The 17812-nt window shown below is 46.7% G+C and overlaps 1 protein-coding gene across 1 annotated transcript in view; it reads right to left on the bottom strand.

Moving 5' to 3' along the window:
• SLC3A1 (solute carrier family 3 member 1) overlaps positions 1-16177 on the bottom strand; it is a gene marked incomplete at both ends in the record, with an annotated part of 40928 nt that extends 24751 nt beyond the window's left edge. Inside the window, 4 exons of the mRNA XM_080711824.1 lie at positions 6992-7117; positions 10424-10578; positions 10946-11125; positions 15748-16177. Coding sequence (XP_080567950.1) covers positions 6992-7117; positions 10424-10578; positions 10946-11125; positions 15748-16177 — 891 coding nt within the window. The remainder of the gene's footprint in view (positions 1-6991; positions 7118-10423; positions 10579-10945; positions 11126-15747) is intronic.
• Positions 16178-17812: the final 1635 nt, after the last annotated feature.

Here is a 17812-nt window from a genome sequence, read left to right as displayed (position 1 = left end):
GTTACTGGACCCATTCACCGAAATAAAACCAGTTTGGGAAACAGAAAAGCTCTGTGCTCCCATGTGATGATACAGAAGACAGCCTCTTGACATAAACCCCAGGTTGTCTGTCTCAAGAAGGAACGAGTAAGCAGAAGACATCTCAGAAGCACAGCAAGAAAACGGGAGCCTCTGCTTAGAGAAAAAAAAACCCGTCCTTCCTGCTGCTCAGAAACCTGGGCACAGTTCCTGATGAGCCCCTCCAGGCCCCGCGGTCCAGCTGCCCGAGTAAAGGCATCCACCAAGCCTTGCTAAACCTTCACTTCCTCATCAGTGAAAGAGCGCCCCTTGCCAGGTCTCCAGTCAGGAGTGAGGTATCTGCCAGAGGCAGCAGGCACTGTGGGCTCTATGTCCCTGATCTCTCTGCAGTGTTTGAGGATGTTGACTAATCTCTTCTAGAATATGCCTTTCCCTGGGCTCCATTACCCCTGTCCTTGGCTTGCTGTTCCTTCTGTGAGCCCTGCAGCCCTTTTATCTGCTGGAGCGCCAGGATGGTCCTACCTCTCACCCTGCTGCGTGGTACTTCACAGCTAGCCATGCACCGAGTATTCAACAGGTACTGTGTGTGTGTGTGTGTGTGTGTGTGTGTGTGTGTGTGTGTGTGAGAGAGAGAGAGAGAGAGAGAGAGAGAGAGAGAGAGAGAGAGAAATACTGTAGACTGACCCCGGGGGGACTCTCCCTGAGCTACACCCCCAGCCCTTTTTATTTATTTATTTTTATTTTGAAAGAGGTCTCACTCAGTTACTGGAGTCTTGCCAAGTGGCTGAGGCTGGCCATGAACCTGTGCTCTTCCTGTCTCAGCCTACCAACTGCTGGGATTCCAGGCCAGCGCCACCACACGGGCTGTGCTTTCCTATAAGGAACACACTGTCCTATCTGTGTACTTTATGAGCTGTGTTCCATGACTGCTTCTATTTTATAAATGAGGGAGTGGACTCAGGAAGGTAAAGTACCTTGATCAAGGTCATTCAGTTAGTACCTGATGGCACCAGAACTGGAGCCATATGGTGTCCTTACCTGTTGGCTATGCTGACTCTGTTTGCTTGTTTGTCTGTTTCGATTGGAAGATCTGCCGACACCTGGCCCTCACTCCCACATGCTGACAGTCAGTTCCCGCTGATCCTCCTGCCCCCTGCCCGGTCTCGGCAGGCCTACTTCTCTCACTGGTTACCTGCCTGAGCTCTGCAGGCACCATTCATATGATGAAAACTCCCAAGTTTTTATCCTAAAGCCCCCTTTCCCTGATCCCTGTGTCTTTATGTCCAAGTACTCACTGGACACTTGGGTGTCTCATGGGTAGCTCAACCTCTACATTGCTAAGACATCCTCCTTCCCGCTTCCTCCTTCCTGCGTCTCCCATTTCAGAAAATGGCACCACAGCCCACCCAGTATTGGAATCTGACACTTGGGTGTTCGATGGACTCTAAGTCCTACAGACTTCTTTATCCCCCCACCCAACCCCTGTGCCACCCTTGTTGGTCCAGGGCCACCATTTCCGCCCAGGTTATTGTGCCACTGTCCTCCGGAGCTGTCCGCCTCCAAGCCTGCTATGCAAACCCCTTCTCCAAAACCAGACAGATAAGCCAAGCATGGTGGCACATGCTTATAATCCCAGCATTTGGGAGGCTGAGACAGGAGGATCATGGTTCGCAGACAGCCTCAGCTAATACTTAGTGAGGCCCTTTGCAACTCGGTGAGACCCTGTTTCAAAATAAATAAGAAAAAATAGGGCTGGGGGTGTAGCTCAGAGGTTCCATCCCCAGTAACACACACACACACACACACACACACACACACACACACACACACATCAAAACTAGATAGATTTTTCAAAATCCAAATAAAAAAGTATTTCCCTCTCTAAAACCCTTTAAATGCAAATCTTTGACAGCACTTTCAACGCCCTCATGACCTGCTCCTGCTGACCCCTCTAGTCTCACTGGGTGGCAGCCCTCGAAACGCCACGCCAGCCATTCCAGCGTGCCGTGGCCCCTGCCCTCCCTTTGCCTGGAGACTCCCACCTGAGCCTCTTCACTTGGCTCATCCCAGCTCATCCTTTAAGTGCCGCTGTCTCCCCTGCAGACTTTCCCAATCTCTCCCTCTCTCGCTCTCTGTCCTGGTTAGGCGCTGGTTCTCTGTACTCCTGCTTCCTACCGTCAGGACCACTTGACACCTTGTATTGTCATTGCCTGTTTAATTGTTGCCTCCCCTCCAGAATATAAGCCCCGTGAGAGCCATGACATGCAGCAACCACCGTGCCCACACATGGGCAACATACCACATAATGAAACAAGTGCAGAATTATAATGCCTGGCATATGGGAGGTACAAAAAATGGTGTAAGCATTATCTTGAAGCACAGAACTGGTGTTTAAAGCAGGTAGCGAGTGAACTGTACTTTAAATGGAGCTGCTTGCCTCCAGCAGTACTGTGCTCAGTGGGATGGAGCAGAGTGCTCACTTATCCTTTGAGTCTCCTCTGAAGCTGGGTTTAAGCCTCTTGGCTTCTCATTCCCAGCTGCTGTGAGCACATAGGCTCCCCAGGAGTCCCTGCTCCGGGGCTGTAGTCTCATAGGGCAGGTCCAGGATGACACCCTGACACACCCAGACATGGGGGGCTGGCCGCCTGGAATCCCTTCCCTGCTAGACTGCTGTACTATTGGGTCACTTCCCCTTACTGCACTGCTTCATAGTTTATCAAAAAGCAATTTATTAGCCGGGCGTGGTGGTGCACGCTTGTAATCCCAGCATTTGGGAGGCTGAGACTTGAGGATCGTGGTTTGTAGAAAGCCTCAGCTACTTAGTGAGGCCCTTTGCAACTCAGTGAGGCCCTGTTTCAAATTGAAAAGAATAAAAAAAGGGCAGGGGGTGTAGCTCAGAGGTCTAATGGCCCTGGGTTCCATCCCCAGACCCACATACACACACAAAAATGTGATTTTTCCAGGCATGGTGGTGCATACCTGTAATCTCAGTACTTGGGAGGCTGAAACAGGAGAATATATAAAAGGGCGGGAGTGCAGCCTGGAGGTAGAACACACCTAGCTTCAATCTCCAGTACCAAACAAGGTGCGGGGAGGATATGGATGGCATGTAAAAACCAAAGTGATTGAAAATGTATAAAATGCTACCAGGCAAACATCCTAAGCCCTCAGCTCCTCTGAGAAGGCTCCTGACTTCTCCAGTGGAAAGCACTCGAACCTAGAGAGCTTTCGGGCAGAGCCAGAGGGTGCAGATGAGACTGAGGACAGAGGGGGACATGCTATGCTGGATGCCTCCCACTGTGCAGACAGATAAACGTCAGTCTGGGGCAAGCAAGAAGGGAAAAGGCTCAGGCTCTGCAGGTGCCAGCGGCATGTGAGCAGTAGCCATTCCAAATGCCTCCTCGCCACAGCCTATCTGGATCTCAAATTATTAACCTGCTTAACTATTTCAGAGATAAGTGCTGCTGGGAGCAAGAGGGTATCCAGCAGTCCCTTTTATGTGAAAGGTCCATTTCCAGGAGCAAAGTCTCCTTCCTCCCAGCTTCTCAGCATTTCTTATTTACTTCCAATAGTAAATCTTCCAAACTAGCCTTGCAAGTAATATCTAACCTCACAACCAGAGGCAGTAATGATCCATCTCTCAAAGGCTTTCATTCTGGTGGACTAGTAAATCAGAATCCTATTCACACACTCCACTACTTCGACTCCTGCAAGAGAACTGCCAGATTAGTTAAAAAATCATTAATGGACTGGCTGGCACATTTTGACAAAATGTGAGACACTTGTTTAAACATCTCCAGATGATCCATCACTGTTACCACAAGGAGCCTGGGGGAATGCACCACCTGATAAATTGACTGGTTGACATTTACATTTATGAATTTCCAGCTGAAAACCTTGAAAAAAAGAAGTAGGAAAAGGGAAGAATGCAGAAAGAAATGTTTTGCTTCAAAACAAAGGATTAAGACTATGGGAAGAACCATGAACTTGAGTCCCAAAGACGAGGGTTGAATCCTGCTCCCAAGAAGGCTGATGCTACCTCCCTAAGCTTCAGCTTCCTTCTCTATAAATGTTTATAGAATTTGATCAGTTTGACTTGTAGTGAGCATTAAGTGATCCAGGCAAATCACTTGGCACATACTATGTGCCTGATAAGTGTGTGTGTGGGGTTAGGGGGTGTCGATGAGCTTTGGGAGGAAGGAGAGTCCACTCCACCAGAGAAGTCGCCCCCAGTTAAACCACATGTACCTCCCACCCCACCCCACTGAGAAAAGGCTATTTTGACTTGTGGTGTCTACTTCTAGAACAGATCCCAAAGCAATTCATCTAAACTCTGGAAATATCAAATACATCTAGTAAAAATGGTCTTAAGACTAAGGAACCCACACAAAAATAAAGCCTTTAAAAAGAAATATAGCCAGCCGTGGAGGTACATGCTTGTAATCCCAGTATTTGGGAGGCTGAGATAGGAAGATCACAACTTCAAAGCCAGCCTCAGCAACTGAGCGAGGCTCTCAGAAACTCAGTGAGACCTTGTTTCCAAATAAGAAATGAAATCAGGCTGAGGATACAGCTTGGAAGTAGAATGCCTGTGGGTTCAATCCCCAATATGCATGCATGTATGTATGTATGTATGTGTATACACACACACACACACACACACACACACACACACACGAATAAAACAGAATTGAGAGTTTAGAAATAATACTTTTATGGTCAGTTTATTTTCAGCTAGAGTGGCGAGACAATGTGGAAAGAATAGTCTTTTAAACACACGTTCCTGGGATAACTGAATAGCCATAGGCAAAAGAATGAAGTTAGACACCCTTGCTCTCACACCATATATAAAAGTTAACAACACCCAAAAAACACGGATCAAGGACTACATAAAATGTAAGTTAAAACCATTAAACCATTAGGAGAAAACATAGGGCTAAGTCTTCATGAACTGTATTAATAGCCATAATATCATTGTATTAGACAACAGTTCTTTTTTAGGCTATAGTTTTACATATGATGATAAAAGCACATACAACAAAAGAAAAAATAGATCAACTGAATGTCATCAAAATTTAAAACTCGGCCGGGCGTGGTGGCGCACGCTTGTAATCCCTGCGCTTGGGAGGCAGAGACAGGAGGATCGCGCAGGTTCGAAGCCAGCCGCGCGCGCTGGCTTAGGAGACCCTGTTTCCAAATAAAAATGTAAAAATAGGTCTGGGAGTGTAGCCCGGAGGTAGAAGGGCTTCCAGGAACCCCAGTACCACCAAAAAAAAAAAAAAATTGAAACTCTTATGCTTCAAAAGGCACCAACAAGAAAGTAAGAGGACGCTGAACATGGCACACGCCTGGCCAGCCCCTTCCCCTGCTCCAGGACCTCAGCTCCCCAGACATCTCTCCAGCAACAGTGGCAGGGCTTCCAGATAAAATATGGGACACCCAGTTACATTTTGGTTCCAAGTAATTAATGAATACCATTTTACTAGAAATAGGGCTCAAACATTGTATCCGTCACTATTTATCTAAAATTTGAATTTTTCATGGGTATCCTGTATTTTTGTCTGCTAAACAGCAACCTTACACTCTGGCCTCCACATCAGTCCTGAAACACAAAAGCACACTTCCACCTTGAGATCTTTGCACTCTCTCTGCCCTTGGCCCGCACTTTTCTTCACTTGATAGTCACGTGGCTCCTTTCCATACTCCAGCGGTTTCTGCTGCTCTTGGTGTTAAGGTTTGTGTGTGTGTGGTAATGAGGAGTGCACCTAAGGGCACTCTACTCTAGCTACCCCAGGCAAATACACCCCAGGCTTCCTTTTTAATTTTTATTTATTTATTTATTGTGGTACTGGGGGTTGAACCCAGGGACATTCTACTTCTAAGCTACTCCTCCAGTCCTATTTTATTTTTTTGTTTTGAAACAGGGTCCTAGTAGGTTGCTGACAATCTTAATATTTACTGAGACTGTCCTTGAACCTGCAATACTCCTGTCTCAGCCTCCCAAGTACTAGGATTACACCATACCTGGCATCGGCCTCCCAGGTACCAAGGCTCCTGTCTTGGCCTCCCAAGCACTAGGATCACAGGCCTATGCCACCATACCTGGCATCCCCAACCCTTTTTATTTTGAAACAGTTCTCACTAAGTTGCTGAGGGTTTTGTTAAGTTGCTAAGGCTGGTCTCAGACCTGCAATCCTCCCGTCTCAGCCTCCCAAGTACTGGGATTACAGACCTGTGCCACTGCGCCCAGCCCACACTTCAGATCTTCGTCAAGCATCTCACCAGTGGGATATTTCCTAACCACCTTCTAGAGAAGAGCAACTTCTGCCTGGCACTCTGGCCCCCTGCTCCTCAGCGCTCTCCACCATGCGACACCTTATATACGTAGTTGTCAACCATCTGCTTTCCCCAGGTCTATGAGAGGCTTGTGGGCAGGGCTTCTTTCCTCACTACTGCCTTTATTCACTACACGTTCAACAGGGCCTGGCCCGGGAAGGACAGAAGTTCGTGTGGACTGACTAGTGCAGAAGTACCACGCATGGACGGTCTCCTGTCATGCCACGTGGCCTCGGAGACAAAAACCACCTTCAACTGTGTTTCATACATGAGGGATTCGAGACACCAAAGAGCCAAATGATTCACCCGGCGGCCACTGCAGATGCAGGAGCCAGACCTCAAAGTCCACGTTCAGCCCCAGATCCCCGGGCCTGCTCACTGTCGCAGGCCGAGGGGCAACTCAGAACTGAAGTTCCAGGCATTCTACCCCCCCCCCTCCTTTTAGGTCATTCTGGCTCAGGTGAAGGAAGGAGCCACCAACACGTCGACGTGTCTGTGTTTGCTTCAGACACCTAAATCTGAGACTTTAATTACACTACTTGATTTTGTCTGCACAATTATTGTTCGACAGAGAATGTTTCAAATAACCACTTAAGCTCCTGTTAATAGAAAAGTCTGTGTAGGCGTCTATACTCACTTTCATTTCTTCTTGAACATCAGGATTTCGGAAATTTAAATCAGGCTGCTCTTTCAAAAACTGGTGGAAATAGCACTGCTTCCGCACTTCGTCAAAGTGCCAGCTGGAGTTTCCGTACACACTTAACTAGGAGACAAACGAAAGGGCACACCGGTCACTGCACCCTTCAGAGGACGGCGTCACCCACAAAGAACGCAATGGCGGCTGACACCCAGGCCTGCGAGGGCAGCGGACACAAGTCCCCGGCTTGGTCCTCCACGGAGAGCTCTGGCCTCGGGTAACACACACACACACACACACACACACACACACACACACACACGCACACACACGCAAGCCACCACTGGCCCGAGGCCACGGAGACACCATTCATAACAACCACGGTGGCTGATCAGCGCCCTCAAATTCGAGACCAGCCTAAGGAACAGACACTGCTGGCATATTTTCTTGAGTCCTCCATCCAGGCACTGGACTCCTGTTTGCGAAGAAAAGCAAACGGTGGTCAATGTGGGAGAAAGACACATTCCACTGGTCTCAGAGCTTGAACCACATGTACTGAATATCCAGATTGTGTCTCCAAAAAGTTTTCATTAGAACCTTTCACTTAAACACGTTTCTAGTCCTCAGAAGTAAAAACCTCTCAACTTAAAATGTTGTGCTTGATACAGTGGTGACTGGCTCCCTCCCTCCCTCTTTTTTTTTTTTTTTTTTTTTTTTTTGGTACTGGGGATTGAACCCAAGGGCATTCTACCTCTGAGCTACACCTCCAGCCCTTTTTATTTATTTGCAGATTGAACCAGGGGACAGTCTACCTCTGACCTACACCTCCAGCCCTATTTTTATTCTTTACTTTGAAACAGGGTTTCACTAAGTTGCAGCCGGCCTCACTAAGTAGCTGAGGTTAGCCATGAACCTGAACCTTCGATCCTCCTGTCTCAGTCTCCCAAGTACTGGGATTACAAGCCTGTGCCACTACGGCCAGCTGCAGTCCTTTTTATTTTATTTATTTTTTTTATTTTTTGGTGGTACTGGGGTTCCTGGAAGCCCTTCTACCTCCGGGCTACACTCCCAGACCTATTTTTATATTTTTATTTAGAAACAGGGTCTCCTAAGCCAGCGCACACGGCTGGCTTCGAACCTGTGCGATCCTCCTGTCTCCGCCTCCCAAGCGCGGGATGACAAGCGTGCGCCACCGCAGTCCTTTTTATTTTAAAACAAGGTCTCATTAAGTTGCTAAGGGCGTTTTGTTTTGTTTTGTTTTGTTTTGTTTTGTTTTGTGATACTGAGGTTGGAAACCAGGGGCATTCTACCTCCAAGCTATACCCTCAGCTCTATTTTTCATTCGTTATATTGAAACAGGGCCTTACTAATTAGCAGAGGCTGTCCTCCAACTGCGATACTCCTGTCTCAGCCTCCCCAGTGCTGGGATTACAAGCGTGCACCACCACGCCTGGCTTTTGTGAGGGTCTTGCTAAGTTGCTGAGGCAGCCTCAAACCTTCGATCCTCCTTTCTCAGCCTCCCAAGTACTGGGATTACAGGCACGCACCATCATGCTTGGCTCTCTGATTTCTTCTTTTTAGAAATGCTCAGATCTGTGGTTCCCTGTCAAAACTCTCCTGGTGGCTCCCCCAAATCTCTGGCCACTCGCTCTTAGTCTACATGATAGCGCCTACACAAATCTGGATTTCAGAAAACAATGCATCATATTTAATATATCTATTTTTAGGCATCCACAGGAGGCTACCTCAGGACTCCCTCAGATACCCAAATGTGCAGATGCTCAAATCTTTTATGTAAAATGTCACGGAATTGTTACATAAGGTATGCACGCCCTCTCTGATACTCTAAGTCATCTCCAGATTACTTAGACTCCCTAATAAAATGTAAATGCTAGCCATGCGTGGGGGCGCACACCTACAGTCCCCGTACTTGAAAGGCTGAGACAGAAGGATCTAGTTTTGAGGCCAGCCTCCACAATTTACCAAGGCCCTCAGCAACTTAGCAAGACCCTATTTCAAAATAAAAAATAAAAAAAAGGCTGGAAGTGTAGCTCAAAGGTAGAATACCCCTGGCTTCAAACACAAGTACAAAAAAAAATATATGCTATATAAATAGTTACAAAATATTATTTAGGGAATAATGGCCAGAAAAAAGTTTATGCTAATTCAGTACAAATGCAATTTTTCCAAATATTTGGTTGGATTTGCAGATACAGAAGCCACAGATTTGGAGGCCCCACTGTAAAACACAATCTATACAACATTTTATGCTAAAATAGCATGCATTGTTTAGCTAAACCTCAGATTTTACTGGACATCCCATATTTTTATTTGCTATATCTGACTGCCCTAGACAGAAAGGATTGTACAAGTAGCAAGCAGGAAGGTGGTGGGAAAAGGGTGAGGCAGGGTGTAGGCTTCTGACCTCTGTGTGCAGCGACTTGCTGCTGAGAGTTGTAAGACAGGAAGGAGGCACGGAGAAGAGGAGGGAGGGCAAGTTGATTGGCTGGATTTAGTCAACTTCCCAAGAAGATTTAATGGCTTAGTTCAGGTGGGAAAAAAAGAATGTGGATGGACCCAGAGGCTCAGATACCAGGTTCAGGCAAAGAGAAAGCAGATAATTTGCTCCACTTATGGCTAGGGTTTTGTCTGACATGGGAGTCAAAAAGTTCAAAAGAGCCGGGCGTGGTGGCGCACGCTTGTAATCCCCGCGCTTGGGAGGCTGAGACAGGAGGATTGTGCAGGTTCGACGCCAGCCTCAGCTGCTTAGTGAGGCTCTCAGCAACTTAGTGAGACCCTGTTTCCAAATAAAATATAAAATATAAAATGGGTCTGGGAGTATAGCCCGGAGGTAGAAAGCCTCTGGGTTCCACCCCCAGTACCACAAAAAAAAAAAAAAAAAAAAAAAAGTCCAAAAGGCCAAGGGGTCAGGATAGCAGCAAAACAGTTGTTGAGCAGATTAAAAAAAAAAAAAAATGGGACCCAAGTTGGATAGGATGGGAAGTCGAAAAGGAGAAGCTGAGAGCAAGAACAGACTTCAATTTGCTAGAACACATCAGCTCTACAATGAAACCAAAAATCCAATGACATTGGGAAACTTTTCCCACTTCTATTTCTAATACTTTTTCTCCTCCCGGTAAACTATCATTTTAGCCGGACACAGTGGCTCATGCCTATAATCCCCGTAGTTAGGAGGCTGAAAGAGGAAGATCGTAGGTTTGAGGCCGGCCTCAGCAACTCAGTGAGACCCTGTTTCAAAATAAAAAGTAAAAGAGGGTTGGAAGTGTAGCTCAGAGCTAGTACCAAAACCCTCAGGACCAAAACAAACTATATCATTTTATGGTTTTTCTTAAAAGTGTTTCGTAAACAACTGGTTCAATCACTACAGATCCGTGCATTTTCCCACTGCCAGCCAGGCAGGTCGCTACATACCCAGTTGTTGGGTGGTGTGGTCACGCCGTTTTCATGAGTACAATCGTGCCAGATGTAATAATCAGTATATTTCCCTGTCCGTGTCCTACTCTGTTGAAACCAATCATGTTTATCGCTGGTATGATTTGGTATGAAATCGATGATTAATTTTAAACCTAATGAGTGAAAACATTAAAAAGATTAGGAAAAGATTATATTAGAATTATACATGACAGTTCAGGTAAAAGAATGTTCTAGTGAGCATTTGGGAAGGGCCTTGGTCACCCCTCACCCCATCCCACCCACCACCCATTCAATGTACCTTTTTGTGTGTGCCCGTGGGGCTGGGGATTGAACCCAGAGGCGTTCTACCTTTGAGCTACACCCCTAGCCTGATTTTATTTCTTATTTGGAAACAGCATCTTGCTAGGTTGATGAGAGTCTCACTACTTGGTGAGGCTGTCCTCGAACCTGCGATCCTCCTGTGTCAGCCTCCCAAGTACTGGGATTACAGGCGTGTGTCACCACCCCTGGCTAACGTACCTTTATCATGTATGGCTGCTACCAGATCCTCAAAATCTCTCATTGTTCCGAAGATAGGATCAACGTCTTGGAAATCTTCAACACCATATCTGAAATCTTTCAGGGATGATTTATAAAATGAAGTAATCCAAATGGTTTTTACATTTAGAGCAGCAATGTAGTCCAGTTTTTCTTGAATACCTGAAGAAAAAAGCCATGAGTGCACCCTCGTTTGTTTTCATTAAAAAATTTAAAAATTAACATATTTAAGATTCTTTTTTTGGCGGGTCTGGGGATGGAACCCAGATGCATTCGACCTCTGAGCTACACCTCCTGCCCTATTTTTTATTCTTTATTCTGAAACAGGGTCTCACTGAGTTGCGGAGGGCCTCACTAAGTAGCTGAGGCTGTCTGCGAACCAGGATCGTCTGGTCTCAGCCTCCCGAATGCTGGGATTACAAGTGTGCACAACCACGCCCAGCTCATATTTAAGATATATTTAACTGAAAGCAGAAATATTGAAATTTTGTTGTTTGAGTAACATTCAAATAATATGGTCTAGCCCTATGAATGACTTCAAATTAGCCTTTTGGCAATAACCTTTGACCTTTACCATAGGTGCATAACGTTAAAACAATCTGTTACTTGTTCAAATATTATATTAAAAAACAGTGACTACAAGCTGGGCATGGTGGCACACGCCTGTAATCCCAGTAATTTAGAGGCTTAGGCAGAAGGTCAAAGGTTCAAGGTCAACCCTAGCAATTTAGCAGGACACTGTCTCAAAATAAGAAAAAGAGCTGGGGGTATAACTCAGAGGTAGAACACCCCTGAGTACAATCACTCCAGCCTCACACAAGACCCCAAGATTAAAGTATTGTTCATTTAGGCCAGGTATGCTGGCGCACGTTTGTAATCCCAGCCCTTGGGAGGCTGAGACAGGAAGACCACACAGGTTCGAAGCCAGCCTCAGCTACTTAGGCTCTCAGAAACTTAGTGAGACCCTGTTTCCAAATAAAGTATAAAATAGGTCTGGGAGTATAACCTGGAGGTAGAAAAGCCCCTGGGTTCCACCCCAATATAGAAAGAAAGAGAAAAGAAAGAGAGAAAGAAAGGAAGATAGATGCTGGGCATAGTGGTACACACTTGTAATTTCAGCACTTGGGAGGCTGAGACAGGAGGATTGCACAGGTTTGAAGCCAGCCTCGGCTACTTAGTGAGACTCAGCAACTTAGTGATGCTCTCAGCAACTTAGTGAGACCCTGTTTCCAAATAAAATATAAAATAGGTCTGGGAGTATAGCCCAGAGGTAGAAAAGCCCCTGGATTCCACCCCTAGCACCACACACACACACACAAAGAATAAAAATAAAAAAAAATAGGGCTGGGGGAGTGTAGCTTGGAGGTAAAATGCCCCTCAGTTCTCTCCCCAATCTGCAAAAACAAAAACAAAATACTTAAAGTATTTTTAATTTATTCTACACATGGTTTCTAAGCCAGGTGCTGGGCAAGGGGCCAAGGAGTAGAGAAAAGGAACACACAGGGTCTGCGCTGCACGGGGTGATGGCATGGTCTTCGCTCCTTGTGACTACCACACGTGCAGTGTGACCAGTGCAAGTGGATGTGTGGGTCAGAGCAAATGCAGGTGAGACTCATGAGACTTGGTACAAAGAGAAAGGATTTAAAGGATCCCACTAGTATTTTTATACCAATTATACATTGGGATGATATATTCGATTAAATATCACTAGAAGTAATGTTCACGTTTTTTCCTTTTTTTCTCTCTCTCCTTTTTCTTTTCTTTTCTTTTTTTTTTTGGTGGTACTGGAGATTGAATATAGTGGCATTTTACCTTCAAGTTACACCTCAGTCCTTCTTGTTTTTAATTTTTTTAATTTTTATTTATTTTTTTGGTGGGGGGGGTACTGGGGGTGGAACCCAGAGGCTTTCCACCTCCGAGCTATACTCCCAGACCTTTTTAATATTTTATTTAGAAACAGCGTCTCGCTAAGTTGCTGAGAGCCTCACTAAGTAGCTGAGGCTGGCTTCAAACCTGTGCGATCCTCCTGTCTCAGCCTCCCAAGCGCGGGATTACAAGCGTGCGCCACCACGCCTGGCTTGTTTTTTATTTTGAAACAGGGCCTCACTGAGTGGCGACCCTCTTGTCTCAGCCTCCCAAGTACTGGGATCACAGCATGGGCCACTGTGCCTGGCTTCACTTTTTTTTTCAGGGCTGCTCACATTAGATTTCCTCTGGACAGTGCTATTAGAGTTAAGCTAATAGGGGGCGGGGGAGCGCTGAGAAGGCGCTGCCATCTGGGACAGAGGCAGCTGATGATGAGGGCGTGGGCAGGCCACAGCACAGGGCTGGCCTCAAAGGAAGGAAAAGGAGCCCACACAGAAGGCACGTCTAAAACACCGTGAACCCTGGACCTCAGTGAAACCAATGACCGGATAAACCGAGCATGAGAAATGCTACTTGGAATACAGGGACCAGGGAGGAGCACGTCAAGGTGGAGATCGGTCAGCATCACCATTTTTTTTTTTTTTTTTTTGCGGGTCTAGGGATGGAACCCAGGGGCATTTGACCTCTGAGCTACAGCCCCTGCCCTATTTTTTATTCTTTATTTTGAAACAGGGTCTCACTGAGTTGCGGAGGGCCTCACTAAGTAGCTGAGGCTGTCCGCGAACCGCTATTCTCTGGTCTCAGCCTCCCGAATGCTGGGATTACAAGCGTGCGCCACCATACCCAGCTCTTTATCTTTATTCTTTATTTTGAAACAGGGTCTCACTGAATTGCGGAGGGCCTCACTAAGTAGCTGAGGCTGTCTGAGAACCGTGCTCCTCCTGTCTCAGCCTCCTGAATGCTGGGTTTGCAAGCGTGCGTGCGCCACCACGCCCGGCTGTCACCGATTTTCAAAGGGTCTTTCACTATCCTGTCAGTCTGACTTGAGAGCACCTGAATGGGGCCTCTCTCTTTATTTATATGGGAAGCCAAGAATTTTTACAGAAGACAATGCTAGGTGTGGCTAGGAAGAGATATGGAAGTGGAACTCTGTACTTGGAACCTTGGAGGATAATTGGCAGATGGTGTTTTTCACTTCTAGTCCAGACTCCTAAGTGCAGATTCGGAGACTTGAATCTAGGGTTCTGTCGCCAGTAATTTCCCATATGATCAGGTGTGGCTTCCTAGAGCCTGTCAAAGGCCAAGCAACAAGCTGGAGGTCACTGAAACCAAAGGGCAAAGACACCTGATTCCTGGGATCTGGGCTCTTCACATATAAAGGCTCTTTACTTGTTTCCTCTGGGGTTAAAATTCCCCCATACAGACGGTTCTGAGATCTTAAAATTATCAAACAGACAAAAGAGTTTTGACTTAAACCAGACCAGCAATGCCAATATATCTTAAAAACAGGTGTTAGCTCAATGTCGGCTCACTTCCCCCTCCCCCTTCACACAAAGGAGCGTGCTGACAACAACGCAGAGGCTGGACAGGCACCAAGTAAACAAGGGGTCCCCAGGACAGGGGAAACACTGGGCACAAACTGGGATGGCTTCTTCAGAACAATCGCCTCTCCACCTCAGGGACCCGTGCCCATTGATTACAAGGAGCGACCTCAAGGAAAAGTTATTGGAAATTAAAAATGTAAGAGTTGATTAGAAACTACAGGCTTGAAGCCGGGCGTGGTAGCGCACGCTTGTAATCCCCGCACTTGGGAGGCTGAGACAGGAGGATCGCGCAGGTTCGAAGCCAGCCTCGCTGGCTTAAGAGACCCTGTTTCCAAATAAAAAATATAAAATAGGTCTGGGAGTGTAGCCCGGAGGTAGAAGGCCCCTGGGTTCCATCCCCAGTACCACCAAAAAAAAAAAGAAACTACAGGCTTTTAATACAGATTCCCAAACTGATCTCACCCCACCCCTTGGGGCGAGTAGTAGCCTTAAGTGCAATTAGGGGTTGTTGAATAAATCAAGAAAACCGAGCAGAGGCACAGTGGAACAAGCCTGTAATTCCAATTTTGGGGAGGCGGAGACAAGAAGATCCAGATTACCAGCCAGCTTTGTCAACCTCGTGAAACCTCAGCAACCACGCCCTGCTTGCATGGATTTTTAAGGTAAATTAAGCCTGCACCTACTTTGAGCATTCTATGTGGTTGTTGTTGTTGTTGTTGTTGTTGTTGTTGTTGTTGTTACTATTAGCATTCTATGTGGTTGTTGTTGTTACTATTACTATTGCAGTAGTGGAGATCAAGCCCAGGGCTACTCTAGCACTAAGCTACACTCTAGCCCTAGTTTTTCATTTTGAGACAAGCTCTCACTTGGTTGAGGAGGCTGGCCACAATGCTTCTGTTTCAGCCTCCCACGGACCAAGATTACAGGCACACACCTCTCTCCTTGGCCATACAACATTATTATGCTTTATTTGTTAAACTCGCAAGCAGACTGCCAAAGCAGCTGAACTGTGTCCTAGAAACGTTGAGAATGTACTTCTCAGCTGTCATTCTGAAATACCCACCTAGAAAGCACACAGAAATAGATTTTTAGCAGGAAACTTCCTCCGAAGAACTGATGACCAAGCAAAAGAGTGCAGTTAGTGAGCAATCAATTAAAAACTCTTTTGGCTCAAAGGCCTTCAGCAAATAGCCTTTCATCAACTGGGAAGATCGCTGCTTCCTGCTGAGTGGTTTAAAAAATGCCATAAACAAGGAGAACGTGGGTGAGCAGTCCCACTGGAATGTGACCCACGCATAATTGGGTTTCAAGGAGGAGAGGGCCACAGCCAGACCCCAGCCGCAGCCTCCCTCCCCCAGCCGCCCGAGCACGCACCTTTCAGATCTCCATTCCCATCCTGGTCGCTGTCCCTGAAAGACCTGGGGTAGACCTGGTACATGGGCCCCGCCTGCCACCAGTCCAAGCACTTGGGAGAGATGGCGATGATGGCCACGGTGGACCCGATGAGCAGGAGCACGGTGGCCACGGTGAGCCAGAACAGGACCTCGCGCGGCACACGGTAGCGGGCCTGGTGGGAGAACTGGAACAGCACCTCCTTGGGCATCCCTGCGTAGGGCCGGACGTCCTTGGGGGTTGGCTCCTCGGGCTCCGGGATGCTCACGGCGTCGTGCTGCAGGCTGTCTGCCGAGCTGCCTGGGTCCGGGTTCAGCTCCGTGTTGTCCTCATATTGGACAAACCCGTTGTTTGTCTGGCCTCTCTTCTTACTCATCCCGATGGAGTCTCTCTGGCCTTTGTCTTCAGCCATGTCTCCCCGACTTGGCCTTCGGAGTGTCTTCCCGCAGGAGTGGAGGGAAGGCTGGGAGGTGGCTGGGAATGCCTTGTCTTATTAACAAGCTTTGCAAGGTTTATAAATAAACCTGGCTGGACTTTGTCCAGCCAAGGAAGAAAGGGTAAAGGTAAAGGGGTTAAAACAATCTTTACACCTGAAGGCTGAGGTAGCTACAGTAACCCTGATAGAGGAGCTGAGCGGAGAGGCAGGGTTCCACTACGGCTGAGGAGCGCAGCCCCACGGTGGGGCACTGGGGGAGGCTGAGACGCAGGATCTGTGTTTTGAGGCCACCAGGTGTTAACTTAGCCAGACTTTATTTCAAAATACAAAATAAAAAGGACTGGAGAGATAGGTCAGAGGCAAAATGCCCCTGGGTTCAGTCCTGTAACAACAACAAAATGTCAGCTTGATTGAGAACGGCACAATTCATTGCAACATTATCACAAAAGTCAAAAGGTGGAAACAACCCAAACGTTCATCATCAGACAGACAATAAACAAAATGTGGAATATCCAAACCAACAGAATAGTACCCAGCCTTAAAAAGGAAGGAAATTCAGACCAAACTGCCAAACCTGAGGGCATCCACTCACCGAAGCCAACCGAAGGACACATATTGTATAGTCCATGCACATGCGGTGTCTAGAAGTGCCAGAATCTCAGAGACAGAAAACAGGTGGTTGCTAGGGTTGGGAGAGGGGTAATGAGTAGTTATGGCTCAGAACAGAAGCAGCATTTTAGTTTGGGATGATAAAAGCAGTTCTGGAGCCGGTGGCAGAGGTAGATGAACAATCATGTAAATGTGCTTTGACACTGAACTGAATACTTAAAAACAGTTAAAGAGCCAGGCGTGGTGGCCCTGGTTTGTAGTCCCAGTACTTGGGAGGCTGAGACAGGAGGATCTCAGGTGTGTGGCCAGCCTCTGGATCTTAGGCCCTTTGCAACTTAGTGACACCCCGTTCAAAATAAAAAATTAAATAGGGCTGGGGATTAGCTCAGAGGTAGAATGTCCCTGGGTTTCATTTCTAGTACAACAAAAAAGCAAAACAAAACAAACAAAAAATAGTTAAGTATTAAAAATTGAGCTAATTTTACCCTAATGTTTAAAATTTTTAAATTTCCCTTTTTAGTGAAGTATAAGAAAATAAAACATATCCTGAATTTTGCAAGGAGAAACAGGCTTTTTTTGTTGTTGTTGTTTGTTTTGAGGGTCTTCTCTCTTCTACAAATCCATCCAGAAGAATGTTTGGAGGCAGAGGACCTCTGAAGCTGAACCTCTGTTAGTGAGACTAGCCTCTGTGTGTGTGTGTGTGTGTGTGTGTGTGTGTGTGTGTGTGTGTGTGTGTTTTACTAGGGACTGAGTCCAGGGTATTCTACCTCTGAGCTACATCCCAGCCCAATTTTATTGTTTTTAATGTTGAAACAGGGTACCACTAAGTTGCCAAGGGGGACCTTGAACCTATAATCCTCCTGTCTCAATCTCCCAAATACTGGGATTACAGGCATGCATCGCCACGCCCAGCTACCAGGCTGATTTTATTGTATCACAGTTCAGGCTGGCTGACCCTACACATCCACGTGTATGCTCGGCTCCACCCCAAGTACTTTCTGC

This window comes from Muscardinus avellanarius (genome assembly GCF_963383645.1).
Source record: "Muscardinus avellanarius genome assembly, chromosome: 15".
NCBI classification, from domain to species: Eukaryota; Metazoa; Chordata; class Mammalia; order Rodentia; family Gliridae; genus Muscardinus; species Muscardinus avellanarius.
The sequence above is the reverse complement of the archived record's forward strand: the minus strand, read 5'-3'. Positions and strand labels throughout refer to the sequence as shown.